The sequence below is a fragment of the Aristolochia californica genome, unplaced genomic scaffold (genome assembly GCF_029961685.1).
Source record: "Aristolochia californica isolate CCGP_79_NKW_82.1479 unplaced genomic scaffold, dmAriCali1.0.hap1 SCAF_11, whole genome shotgun sequence".
NCBI lineage: Eukaryota > Viridiplantae > Streptophyta > Magnoliopsida > Piperales > Aristolochiaceae > Aristolochia > Aristolochia californica.
The window spans coordinates 28,341,332-28,354,898 of NW_027181782.1; the positions used below are offsets into that span (position 1 = coordinate 28,341,332).

General features: G+C 40.1%; 1 protein-coding gene across 1 annotated transcript; it reads left to right on the plus strand.

The window, feature by feature from the left end:
- Positions 1 to 2,145: 2,145 nt before the first annotated feature.
- Positions 2,146 to 2,976, plus strand: LOC137943722 (uncharacterized). Its single transcript, XM_068789159.1, has one exon. The coding sequence runs from the start codon at positions 2,146 to 2,148 to the stop codon at positions 2,974 to 2,976; it is 831 nt and encodes a 276-aa protein (XP_068645260.1).
- The last annotated feature ends 10,591 nt before the right edge of the window (positions 2,977 to 13,567 follow it).

Sequence of the window (13,567 nt, forward strand, 5' to 3'; positions counted from 1 at the left end):
TGCAGCACCCGTGAGAACGAGTTGCTGCCCGAGCGAGAGGAAGGAGAAGGGGAGTAATTCATCATTTTGGAATTTAAATTTTTCTATAGTTTGAACTTAGGTTTTGAATGTTTATTAAATGTGATTTGATAATTAATATTTATTAAATATTTGTTTTTCGGATATTTGATTAAATTAGCTAGTTAGGGTAGGATTATAATTTAGGTTGGATTTTGGTATTTTAATCCGATTTCTGTCTTTCACTCTATGTGCCTGAGAGGCCCTAGATGCAAGGATTGAGAAATCGGATCCGTGGCTACGTGGCACTCTAGAGAGGCACAAATCACCGTAAAATCTAGAGTTGACGTTTCCTGTTGTGCAAGTAGTTAACCAGATGATTGCTTGATAATTTAGGATATAATTAGTGTTTAGTTCAGATTAATTCATCATATTTAGTTAGACTAGTTGACTGAAGAATACACAAAATTCAACCCTCCCTGTGGATATGACCCTCGCTTCTCGCTAAATTACATGAACGATTCGTACGCTTGCGAGGTATAAAAGCCGATGTAACTAAATTTTACATCACATGGGCGGAGTACTGTTAAAATACCTCATACCACACCGCACTGGGTACTACCCCTTTTCCAGTTGTTTATGCACACGAACCTCCGCGCCTACTTTCTTATGAATCGGGGTCTTCTTGGGTAGCGGCATTGGACCAAGTATTAGCCGACAGAGATGCAATGCTTGCTCAAGCCCGCTTTCAGTTACAACATTCACAAGCCACAATGAAGCATACTTATGACAAAGGACATCGTCCCCTTTCCTTTGCACCTGGAGAATTTGTTTGGCTCTAACTTCAGCCATACCGCCAACTATCTCTTGCAGCCATCAAAAGCCATAAGCTCTCTCCAAAATTTTATGGGCCATTCCAGGTCCTGCACCGTATTGGCAATGTGGCGTATCATTTGAAACTACCACTAGACACCAAGCTCCATGACGTCTTCCACGTCTCCCTTCTCAAGTTGTTCAAGAGAGACTCACCACTGCTGCATACCCCTCTGCCACCGCTCAAAGATGGTAGGTCCATGCCCACGCCCGCACAGATCCTTCAAGCAAGGCGAGTTAACAATGCTTGGGAAGTGCTTGTTCGGTGGACTGACGAGGAATTGATAGAAGCATCTTGGGAGACACTCGAGTCCTTCTAGACTCTATTCCCCACTTTCGAGCTTGAGGACAAGATCTTTCTTCAGGAGGGGGGTGATGTTATGGACTCCATAGCATCAAGAGTGGCTAACCGGAGAAGAGAAGAGATGGAGTAAACTTGTATTTCAGTACCTTAGGGGTTTAATTGTAATTTGAAGTTCCATAAGGGTCTAATTGTAATTATAAAACCTTTGATGTTTTCCCTGATCTATTTAGGGCGTCAAGTGATTGAATGGAAGCAAACATTAATCAATTAGTCTAAATGAGATCATGTACTCTCTCAAAAGAGGCCTAAGGTTGGAGCTCCTTCAAAGGCTCACGTCCCTTCATCATTGGGAGTTCCAAGAACCCCAAATCCTTCCCTTCTTTGTCATTCAATCTAGAAGCTAGAGGAGATCGCCGGGTGACTCGATCCATGGCTAGAGAGCCTAACAAAAGTCCGTCGGATGAGTGGATATGGAAAGAACCAAAAGAGAACAACATAGGCAAACCAAAGGAGGTCCTTTCTCTTCCATGTTCTGATTTAAGTATTCTATTTTGTGAGTGTGTGCGTTTGCCCATTGTGATAGTGTGTTTTCAGTATTTGTACTGAATAGATAAGTAAATTTAAAGTTGTGTACTTTAAATTCTACTCAATAATTGTATCAGAGTGGGGCGGTCAGGGATCGTTCTTGGTGGAGCTATCTTGAGTCATGAATAGTTTGGTACTCTACAAGTTTGTTGGTCAAGCTTGTTCAGTATAGTCGAAGTCCTGTCGGTACGATGGGTGACCTACAAGTAGTTGGAGGAATCAAGAAGCTCAACTATAAAAACTACAACACGTGGGCAACAAGTATTGAGTCTTACTTACAAGGTCAGGACCTTTGGGAAGTTGGTGGTGGTGGTGAAGTTACACAACCGGCGGCAGAAGATGCCAATGGCATCTTGTGAAAGTAGAAAATTAAAGCAGGCAAATCAATGTTTGCCTTAAAGACCACAATTGAAGAAATGTTGGAGCACATCCAGGATGCCAAAACACCGAAGGAAGCATGGGACACTTTTGTTACACTCTTTGCAAAGAAAACTGATACAAGACTGCAATTTCTCGAGAACCAGCTGCTATCATTGGCACAACGCGACATGACGATTGCCCAATACTTTCACAAGGTGCAGTCGATATGCCGCGAAATTTCAAAGTTAGATCCAACAACTCCTATTGGGGAAACTAGGATAAAGAGAATAATTATCCATGGTTTGAGACCCGGATATCAAGGGTTTGTTGCCGCTGTACAGGGATGGCCGACACAACCATCGCTTGTTGAGTTTGAAAATTTGCTTGCTGGTCAGGAAGCATTGGCTAAGCAAATGGAAGGAGTCTCGCTGAAGGGTGAGGAGGAAGTGTTATACACCAACAAGAGCAGAGGCACTTTTAAGCGGTACACTGGTAGTGGATCTAAAAAGGATGGTGGATTTTCTAGTAGTGGATCTAACAAGGATGGTGACAAGGTGAAAAGTCACCAAGGAAAGGGAGGCTCTCGTCCAGGGGGAGCTTCGAAGAATCGCGTTAATAGTACAAAGTTCGATGGCGAGTTTTACAACTGCGGGAAGATGGGCCACATGGCGAAAGATTGTTGGACCAAGAAAAAACATGTTGAAAGTAATACTGATACTCACACTTCTAAGGAGGAGAGCGAAGATGGTTGGGATGGTCAAGTGTCATTCACTATGGAGGAAGAAGAATTAGCTCTCACGGTAACAATACTAGAACAAATTGACTACAAGAATGACTGGATCATAGATTCGGGCTAGTCAAATCATATGACCGGTGATAAAAAGAAGCTGCAAAACCTGTCTGAGTACAAGGGAGGTTGTGTGGTGGTGACAATTGACAACTCAAGGTTACCGATAGCTCACATCAGTAAGATTATAATTACGCCTCGATATAATTTTAACTAGGTGCCACTTCAAGATGTTTATCATGTCCCAGGAATGAAGAAAAATTTGTTATCAGTGGGTCAACTGACATCATCAGGCCACTATGTCTTGTTCTGTTCCAGATATGTGAAGGTGTATCGTGATCTCAAAATTTCAGAAACACCGACAATGGAGGGGCGACGATTGGAGTTAGTCTACGTAATGTCTGTAGAGTCTGCATATGTAGACAAGACAAGAAAAAATGAGACAACATATCTATGGCACATGCGGCTAGGTCATGTTAGCTATTCCAAGCTAAGTGTGATGGTGAAGAAGTCGATGCTTAAGGGGCTTCCTCAACTAGACGTGCGAACAAACACGGTATGTGAGGGATGCCAATATGGTAAAGCACACCAATTATTATAAGAGGAGTCGAAGTTCAAAGCAAAGGAACCGTTAGAGTTAGTTCACTTTGATGTATTCGGGCCTATTAAGCAAACATCGATCAGTGGTATGCGGTACATGGTGACATTCATTGATGACTTCTCAAGGTACGTGTGGGTTTTCTTTATGAAAAAAAAGCCTGACACATTCTCAAAGTTTAAAGAGTTCAGAGAGTCAGCTGAAGGAGAAGTAGGAAAGAAGATCCATTGCTTGCTCACAGACAACGGGGGAGAAGATATCTCAAACAAGTTCTCTCAATACCTAAGGGAATGTCGAATACGTTATCAGTACACTTGTGCCAACATGCCACAACAGAATGGTGTAGCGGAGAGAAAGAACTGACATCTTGCATAAATTGTCGGAGTATGCTACATGAAAAGAATGTACCTAGAATGTTTTGGGCTGAAGCAATGAGGACTGCAACCTTTGTGATCAACAAACTTCCTCAACCAAGGTTAGGATTTGTTTCACCCTTTGAGAAATTTTCTAACATGAAACCTACAGTTAGTTACATTCGAGTATTTGGCTATGTATGTTAGGTATTTGTTCCTGATCAATTACGAAGCAAGTTTGACAAGAAAGCTATTAGATGTATCTTTGTGGGATACGACAACGAGAGAAAGGGGTGGAAATGTTGCGATCCAATGAGTGAAAGATGCTACACTTCACGAGATGTGGTATTTGATGAAGCATCTTATTGGTATTCCTCAAAGAAGGAGATGTTGCCAGACTCAAGAGAATTTGGAGACAAGCTACAACAAAAGATGGGGGAGCATACTGTTCAACTCCAACAAAGTTCAGATGAATCAACAGATCCAAACGGCGATGATGTCGAACAAACAGTGACTCAGAATCCTTAGCAAACTGGCATGTATAAACAACCAAATGAAGAAGGTGGGCCTAGTAAAATGGAAGCATCAACTCCACAATCTCAACTCCGAAGGTCAACAAGAACACGAAGGCCAAATCCCAAATACGCCAATGCAGTCATAGTTAAAGAAGCAACAGAACCTGAGACGTTCGAAGAAGCATCGCAGAATTTTGAGTGGATGGCACTATGAAAGAAGAGATCAAGGCACTTAAGTAAAATCAGACTTGGGACCTAGTGCCAAAGCCAAAAGATGTGAAACCCATATCGTGTAGGTGGGTTTACAAGATAAAGCGTCATTCTGATGAGTCAATCGAGAGGTACAAGGCACGATTAGTAGCTCGTGGTTTCTCTCAACAGTACGGACTAGACTATGATGAAATGTTTAGTCTAGTGGCAAAACTTACAACCGTACGAGTCCTACTTGCCCTTGCAACCAACAAAGACTGGAATTTGTGACAGATGGATGTGAAGAATGATTTTCTTCATGGAAAGCTGGATCGAGAAATCCACATGATCCAACCAATGGGTTTTCAGAGCCAAGATCCTCCTGAACATGTGTGTAAGCTACGGAAAGCACTCTACGGATTGAAACAAGCACACAGGGCATGATATGGTAAGATTGCTGAATTTCTAACACAAATTGGTTATTCAGTAACACTTGTAGATTCCAGCTTGTTTGTCAAAGCCAATGAAGGTATGCTAGCTATCGTGCTCGTGTATGTGGATGATTTAATCCTAACCGGTGATAATAAGACAGAAATTCTTCAGACGAAGGAGAATTTATCAGTACATTTCCAGATGAAAGAACTTGGACAGCTTAGGCACTTTCTTGGTCTAGAGGTTGATGGCACACAAGAAGGAATATTTCTCTATCAGTAGAAATATGCCAAAGATTTGTTGAAGAAGTTTAGAATGCTCGAACGCAAGCTGATTTCAACGTCGATGGAGCCAAATGCCAAAAATATGTGCACATGAAGGAAAAGATTTGGATGATGCGATGATGTATTGACAATTGGTAGGTAGTCTAATCTACTTAACCTTGACTCGACCTGATATTTCTTATGCAGTTGGTGTGATGAGTCGGTACATGCAAAATCCAAAGAAGCCTCATTTGGAAGCAGTTCGACGAATACTGAGATATGTGAAGAGTACAATTGACTATGGTCTTTTGTACAAGAAAGGTGAAGACTACAAGTTAGTTGGTTACTGTGATGCTGACTATGTAGGAGATCAACAACTGGGTATGTGTTTAAGCTTGACTTCAAAACAATTTCTTGGTGTAGCAAGAGATAGCCGATGGTATCATTGTCAACCATTGAAGCTGAGTATCGAGCAGCTCAAGAGAGTACATGGTTGATACAACTGATGAATAATCTACATACACTATAGATTATGCAGTTCTGTTGTACTATGACAATCAGTCGGCAATTCGTTTGGCAGAGAATCCGGTCTTTCATGCAAGAAATAAGCATGTTGAAGTGCACTATCACTTTATCAGAGAAAAGGTTCTGCAAGAAGAAATTGAGATGAGACTGATCAAGATGGATGATCAAGTTGCGGACTTGTTCACAAAAAAGTTTAAGTAGTTCGAAATGTTTCCCTGTCAGCTAGACATAGTGCAAATAGTGAGAGCTGGTGTAGAGGGGGAGTGTTGAAGATCAACCCCAGCCCATTAAAAAGCCCAACCTATTTGAGCCCAAGGTAAATAAAAGCCCAGTCTAAACCCAAGTCGATGGAAGCTTCTAAACAAATGTGGAAGGAAGATTGTTTTTAAAAGTCGTAGAAGAGTGTAGAAAAAGGTAGTGGAGAAGGGGCGAGTGTTTAAGATTTCAGGAGAGGAGAAAAGAAGTAGGGCACCATGTGGAGAAGAATGTTAAGGGGCACCGGTCAAAGGAGGGGCTGGGTTGATCAGTAGGCAGTCTTCCAGCGAATCGATGAAGACGCCTGGTCGAACTGGAAGGGGCTTGGTCGTGCAGTGGAAAGTCCGCCGGATAAGTGGATCTAGAAAGAACTGAAAGAGAACAAAGCAGGTAAACCAAAGGAGGTCCTTTCTCTTCCAAGTTCTGATTTAAGTATTCTGTTTTGTGAGTGTGTGCGTTTGCCCATTGTGATGGTGTGATTTCAGTATTTGGACTGAATAGATAAGCAGATTAAAGTTGTGTACTATAAATTGTAGATCGAGTCAACGCACAGAACCCGCTCTGACACCTTGTTGATTTTTGGGAAAAGAGAAATACTTCACTGACTTGATTGTAAATTGTGTACGATGACCTTCTATTTATAATAAAGAAAATAAGAAGAATCAGATTACAGTTAAACTGTCCATGTCCCAGTTACACCCAAAGTCAAACACTACAAGAAGAGTCATAGAACAACGGAGCAACTAAACATACATAAAATACTAACATAGCTAAAACACCTTTAACTGAGATTCTTCTGTGAGATATCTTTCCATGAGAGTCATCTTAGTCTCTACCATATTAATTCTGGCTCAGTGAGACTTATTTTTATGAGAGTCATGTAAGACTCTTCCATACTGGCTCTTCTACATGCATCGTGTAATACTTCTACAACTCCAGCGTGCTTCAAAGGTCATTGAAAGAGATCCTCCAGAGAGCACTAGTTCCGGATGAAAATCCAGAAGACGAGCACTATCCTATCCTCTTCTTCTCGTAGACCTTTTCTCAACATGTTTTTGGATTTGTTTTTTGTGATTCAGGTTTAAGCACTGAAACATATGAGGCTAGTAACATTGGGATCATACTTGCTAAAATTTTATCTTCTATGGCTGCCATCTTGTAGAACCACCCATTAATCTAGAAATAGATTGGATGACAAGGATAAAGTGACTCGGGATACTAAAATTTCAATGAGACTATGTGGGAGGAAAACAATAAATAACTGCTAGGAGAAACATAAGGAAGATAAAACAGAAGCTAGAATAACTAAACATTTTAGGGAAAAAGAAAAAGGAAGGAGAAATATAGGAGTAAAGAATGGAGGAAGGCATTGTCTCTGTGGGAAGACCACCCCAACTCACAAAACATGCTCTGATGCCATGTTGAAAATTTGGAAAGAGAAATAATTTATTGACTTGATTACATCTGAATAGAATGAGCCTTCATCTATAACTAAAGAAACAAGTAAAATTATATTAGAAACAAACTACCCATGTCCCATTTATACCCAAAGTCAAACATGTGAAAAAAAATGCTCAAAAGAATTAAACAACAGAACATCAATAGGATATTAACATAACTTAAACACCTTTCAATAAAACTCATTTGTGCGACCTGCAATTTTGAGACTCTTGTAAGACTCCATCATATTAATTTAGGCTCTATGAGACTTCTTGCTATGAGAGTCATGTAAGATTCTCCCATACAACTTCTTCAACACATAATATTGATACAAGAGTACATAACCAAGCTCAACATGAAGGCTCCATTTACATGGATGGGGTGTAAATCATATTTAATTATCCCGATCGAAATTATGACGGGGATCCTTAGTGTGTGAGGATAAAATGTCAGTTTTGTCGCATATAGAGTGGGAGTTTAGTGGCACTAGAGAATTGAAGATGGCATAACCCAAATACAAGAGATTATTTGGGTTGTATTGTCTAATTGCGAAGAGATAAAAAAAAAAATCTATTGCAAGCAATTTACCTCAATCCATGAACTTATACATATGTCGAGGGTTTAATACATAATGCGTATTTATCGTTACAACACATATGATGACTAAGAACATAGAGAGTTTTCTTCTCACGAGGGAGTGACAGACGTTGATAGAGAACACAAGGCACTATTTCTCGAATGGTTGAAAATGTAGGCTAGTTATATACTAATCCTAGTGTAATAAAAATAAATGATAACATTCTTGTCTATGATCGTTGTGATTGTAGCTGATTATATTTGTTTTTGCAATGCAGCTCAAGACATTAGTATAGCAATGATGTCTTGATAGACATAGCGATATTTATACCCTTGGTTTTGGCACCATCAAGCATCACAGTTACTCAAGTTGCATAATAAATGAAGTGTGAATCAATACTATGAAGCTAGAAGCGTGCCAAAGAACTCTAAAAAGCAATGTTGTAGTCAAGAGTACTATGAAGATAATGATCTTGACTATGATGGGATGGTGACTAAGATAATAGAGTTGTGGTATTTGCTCAAAAATCTTGTGTATGTGCTCAAATGTAAATGGTTTGATGTACGTGTAACTGAAGACATGACACCAAGATGGATGAGTGGTTCACTAGCATCAACATGTCTCCCACGTGGTGCAACGATGACCCTTTAGCATCGGTATGGTTGTCACATTAGTAGTTGTACCACATGGTACTCACATGGTAATAGCATCAACGTGTCTCCCACGTGATTTACCATATTCAATATTGGTTTTACGTGGTAGTTTTTCTCTTTTGGGAAAAAAAAAGGTGAGTCCAAGTTAAGTTGTACCCATAATCTGCAATGGTGGGCTAGAAATGGTAAATCATTGGTGGTGTGCTTAATGTGCTCCGGTGACATTAATTTTGGTTGAGTACTTATATACACTCACTGCATCTGTGTCTGTCATGATCCAGCTTATTCTCTACAAGTATTAAGCATGGAACTAATTTGCTTAGCTGACATCTCCAGTGAGGAAGTACCTAGAGTAATTAGGGTTACCGGACTACGACATCCATGTGCCATTAATGTAAATGTGAGTGAAAGAAGCCAAAAGTGGCTCATCTTTCAGGTCTTCTGTTGTTACCATGGCCGGGCAATATCGCGTTGTTCAAATTTCCTTAAGAAATTATAACAAAACAAAACCAAACTGTCGTTATTCAACACAGAATTGGAAAGAATGAAGAAATCTTCTGTAACATGTCAAAATTGTAGTATTTACAGTTGTCAAAGAAGAGAGAGTACATTGGAGGGTATAAATCAGTTCAACAACCGTATACAGGTTCTTTATGGAGCAACCCCCAATGGATGACTGAAGGTGTGGAGGAGTGAGCAGCAGTGATGGAAGTGAGCGCCGCCTTTTCCACATCTCTGTTTGGACGCCTCTGCATCAACAAAAGCACGTATTCCATGAAATCTGCAGTACATGGGAGCGTGATTGGCCCATCTCCTGGCAATCCGAATTCGTCTTCTGAGACTTCCAGCAATGCATTCAAAAGAGTATTGCTGAGGTATGCCAATGGAACCATGAACCGTTCACCATCTGTAGTGTAGGCAGCAAAATGACCCTTGTCGGCTATTGGCTTGATAGACGCCTTCTGCCTATTTCTGGCCAAATGAACGATCTTCTTTGGGCTCAACATACTGAATAGTTGCGTGAGGAAGGAGAAAGCAAGATGAACTTCAGAGTACGCTGTGGTGATGACTTGAAAGCAGTCGAGGCAATGTACATATATAGTCCCTAAGAGACACAGAATTCATTCAGCTGTAACTTTCCTCATGTCGACTCATTTAGGAGACACATCCATGTGCTGGTAAGTCCCTTAGTGGATGGATGACAGTTGGGTAAGTCTACCAGATTATGGAAACGTTGGGCATTGCTCTAGAAAACAGTTTGGGCATATCCATGTGCTGGTAGGGTAGCAGGCATTCATGCTTCTGTCCCCTTAGATTTCAGAGTGTCTAGTAAAAGTAATGAAAAAGAAAGCTAGAGAAGTATTTGAGACATGAAGACTAAAGACAGATATGAAAAATGAACTTCTGTGTGTATCAAAATTGTGTCGATCATGTACAACTGACGATAAAAAAATTACATCCCTGGTCATTCTTTTAGTAACTGTGGAGAGGTATTTGATGAGCGCGGTGCTCTGACTGATGTAAGGATGATATTGAGCACCTACTACTGAAAATTGTCAACAGTAAAGCCTTCTCTGTGTCTTTGGATGGACGCCTTCTAATAAATGAGAGGACATAATCCAGGAAGTCCGCTTTGCATGGCACAGTGATGCGCCCATTTCCTGAGAGACCAAATTCATCTTCAGCCACTTTCAGCAACTCTTGGAAGATCGCATTGTCGAGATATGCCAATGGAACCTCAAAGCGGTTTTGATCTGCAGTGTACACCACAAAATGACCTTTTCCTGAGATTGCCCTCTCACCATTCCTCGCCTTTGATACAAAACGCTTGGGACTAAACATGGCTGCTGATGAGGGATTTTGGTTGCTGGATGGAGGGGAAAGCTGAAGGCTGATCTTGGATAGCAAGAGGCCAGTGGTTGTGCTGATTCCCGATGCAGTCGAAGACTTTTATACATGGAAAGGAAAGTCTATGTTGGGCAGTTGAGAATGCACAACCATGTGCTGGTAGGGTACAGTATGCCGTACCCAGTGAGAGTGCTGAAAACAGAGGTAGCAGGCTTTCATGCTTCTGTCCCCTTAGATTTCAGAGTGTCTAGTGAAAGTAATGGAAGAGAAAGCAAGATTTTGACTGGCTACGGCATGCCATAACAGTGATTGTAAGAATTCCACACGATAAGCTGGGTCCAGTAAAATGTGGATGTTGTTGAAGCCATGATTGTAGGGCAGCCAACCATGGCAATAAGGAAGAGAATAAGCAACTCACATGATGGATGGGTCCATAACAACAAGATGTATTTGAATGCATGTTTTGTATTGGTCGGCACAGATTTAGCGATGTCCATCGATAAACTTGTCATGATCCTGAAACAAGATATGTAGAAGACTTTGTAGCAGATTAACCAAAATTAGAATCCCAAGCCCCCACCTGAATTTTCTTTCGAGGTTGTCATGCAGAGGGATATATCACACTGACGGAATACTCTAAAATGTAAGGAATATATAATATAAATCATGCTATATGCTATTCTTGTAACTTCTCAAACAAATGGAGACAAGACTTTGATTGGGGACTCAACATCGTCACATTAAAATCCGGGTTCAATCGCCAGAATAAAGATGGCCATTCAAGATGCATACCCTTGGAATTGGTAAATTAACAAAACGTTGAAGTGATCGGTTTGGTTGTAGTTCTTGGAAGATTGCATTATTGACACAAGTCAATGGAACCATAAAACGCTTTTTGTTAGCGGCATAGACCTCAAACTGACTATTGTCACCTTTTGATCTTTTAGTTGCCCTTGAGTTTGTATCTTGAACACTCGTATGTTACTAGATTTTGCTCTGCCCCCACACAATTGATTCTTTTGCCCATTCCTAGTCTTTTCAAACTAACCATATGGGACTCAACATCACTAACGCTGGGAAATTTGCGAGTTGCTTTGAGATGAATGGACAAGGCTTAATCACTCCATGATGTGTTCATTAAAGGTATACAATATCTTGCTTGGGTTATCTTTCATGTTTTGTGTTTTTGTTACTAGGTCGTGTATCTTACACATAGTTAACTTTTTAAATAAGGTCACTTTGGATTTATGACCATTGCATACTCTCCAACTTCCGGTTGGAATTTGATCGGAGTGTGTTTCAGATTACGACCGTTTTAGCTGGTATTTGGAGCTCTTGCGTGCGGCTAGAGTGATTTTCTTCTTCCATATAGTGTTTTTTCCTTGCAAAGTGTCTATGTCATTTTTATCCCCAACTTAAAGAGGAGAAGAAGAACAACAAACACAAGAAAGAGGTACTTTATTCCACACGTTGTGGTAATTTTTATGTGACCAAAATATTCATGAAAAGGGGAGAATAAAAGCGGAAGAATTTTGCATCTATGAAAATTATTTTCAGCAAAAGAAGAATGAAGACCAAAAATCTATTTTCCTGCAGGCTGAAGTTATGAATTGCAGATGGAGGGGGAGTGTCGAAGAGTAGGTAAGAACGAGTCTCACATGACTCACACAACAAGAAGTCTCATAGAGCCAGAATTATTATGGTGGAGTCTTATAGGAGTCCCACAAGAGGAGATCTCACAGAAGAGTCTGAGTTAAAAGTGTTTTAGTTCAGTTAGTCTTTTATTTATGTTCATTTGTTCAACTGTTCTAGCCCTTATCTTTTAGAGTTTATTATTGAGTATAAGAGGGACAAGGGTAGTTTAAATGTAATTCAGTTCTACTTGTTTCATCTATTATAAATAGCGGCTCATTGTACTCAAATTATAACAAATTAGTGAAGTATTTATTTTTTTCTAGAAAGTCAACAGCTCCATATACCAATAAAAATGGCCATAGTCTGAAACCCGCTCTGATCAATTTTAAAGGTGGAAAAATGGCCCAAATTAGGGAACAGCAAAGAGACTGTTGAGTTTTTACGGGCAGGTCAAACACAAATCATTTCTTGGGTGAAGAATTAAAAGACTTAACCAGTGTTGGATATTGCGCACACTCCTATATTTTTGATGTAGCAGGGCTAGGTATTGCTCTAAAGTTAGAAAAAGACAAGAAAAGAAAACTGAAGAAATACTAGAGCAAAACAACTTTAAACAAAATGAAGCTTCTATGCAACACTCATACTTCAAAAAGGACCTAGAATGTGAACTTTAAAAGTACTTGGGGAGAATGTAATGGTAGAAGTAAAATAACTTAAAATTTTCTACAAAGTATGACTTTTGTTGGGTGACCACAATTTTTTGAACATGACAATGAGGAAGAAACACAATTAAGTCACCAAAAGGAGGCAACTGTTCAATTTGCGGATGACAAAAGGAGCATCAGTAGCTCAACATATAAACGAACTCAATTGGGATATATCATTACATCCCAATTGAGTTCAGTTGAAATTGAATTTGATGATGAAGTACAAGCATTGATACTTTTATCTTCCTTGCCAGAGAGCTGGAATGCCACTGTTACAGCAGTGAGTAGCTCGTCAGGAAGCAACAAGTTAAAATTCAATGATGTACGTGATCTAGTTCTCAGTGAAGAGATCAGAAGAAAATCGTCGGGTGAAGGGACGATTTCTTCAGCATTGTCTACAGAGGCAAAAGGAAGAACTAGAGAAAATAGACTAGGAAGGTCAACTCATTGAGGCACTTCTCAGAATAGAAAGTCTCAATCAAAAAACCCAAACAGACCTCAGAATAGAAGGTCTCGATCCAGAAACCCAAAAAAATCTCAGAACTCAAATGTCCAGTGCTGGAATTGCGGGAAAAATGGGCACTACAAGAGTCAATGTAATAGTGCACCGAAGGATCAGGAGGCGAAGGTAGAAGCAAATGTTGCTTCCTCCTCAGGGAATGATACTGCAT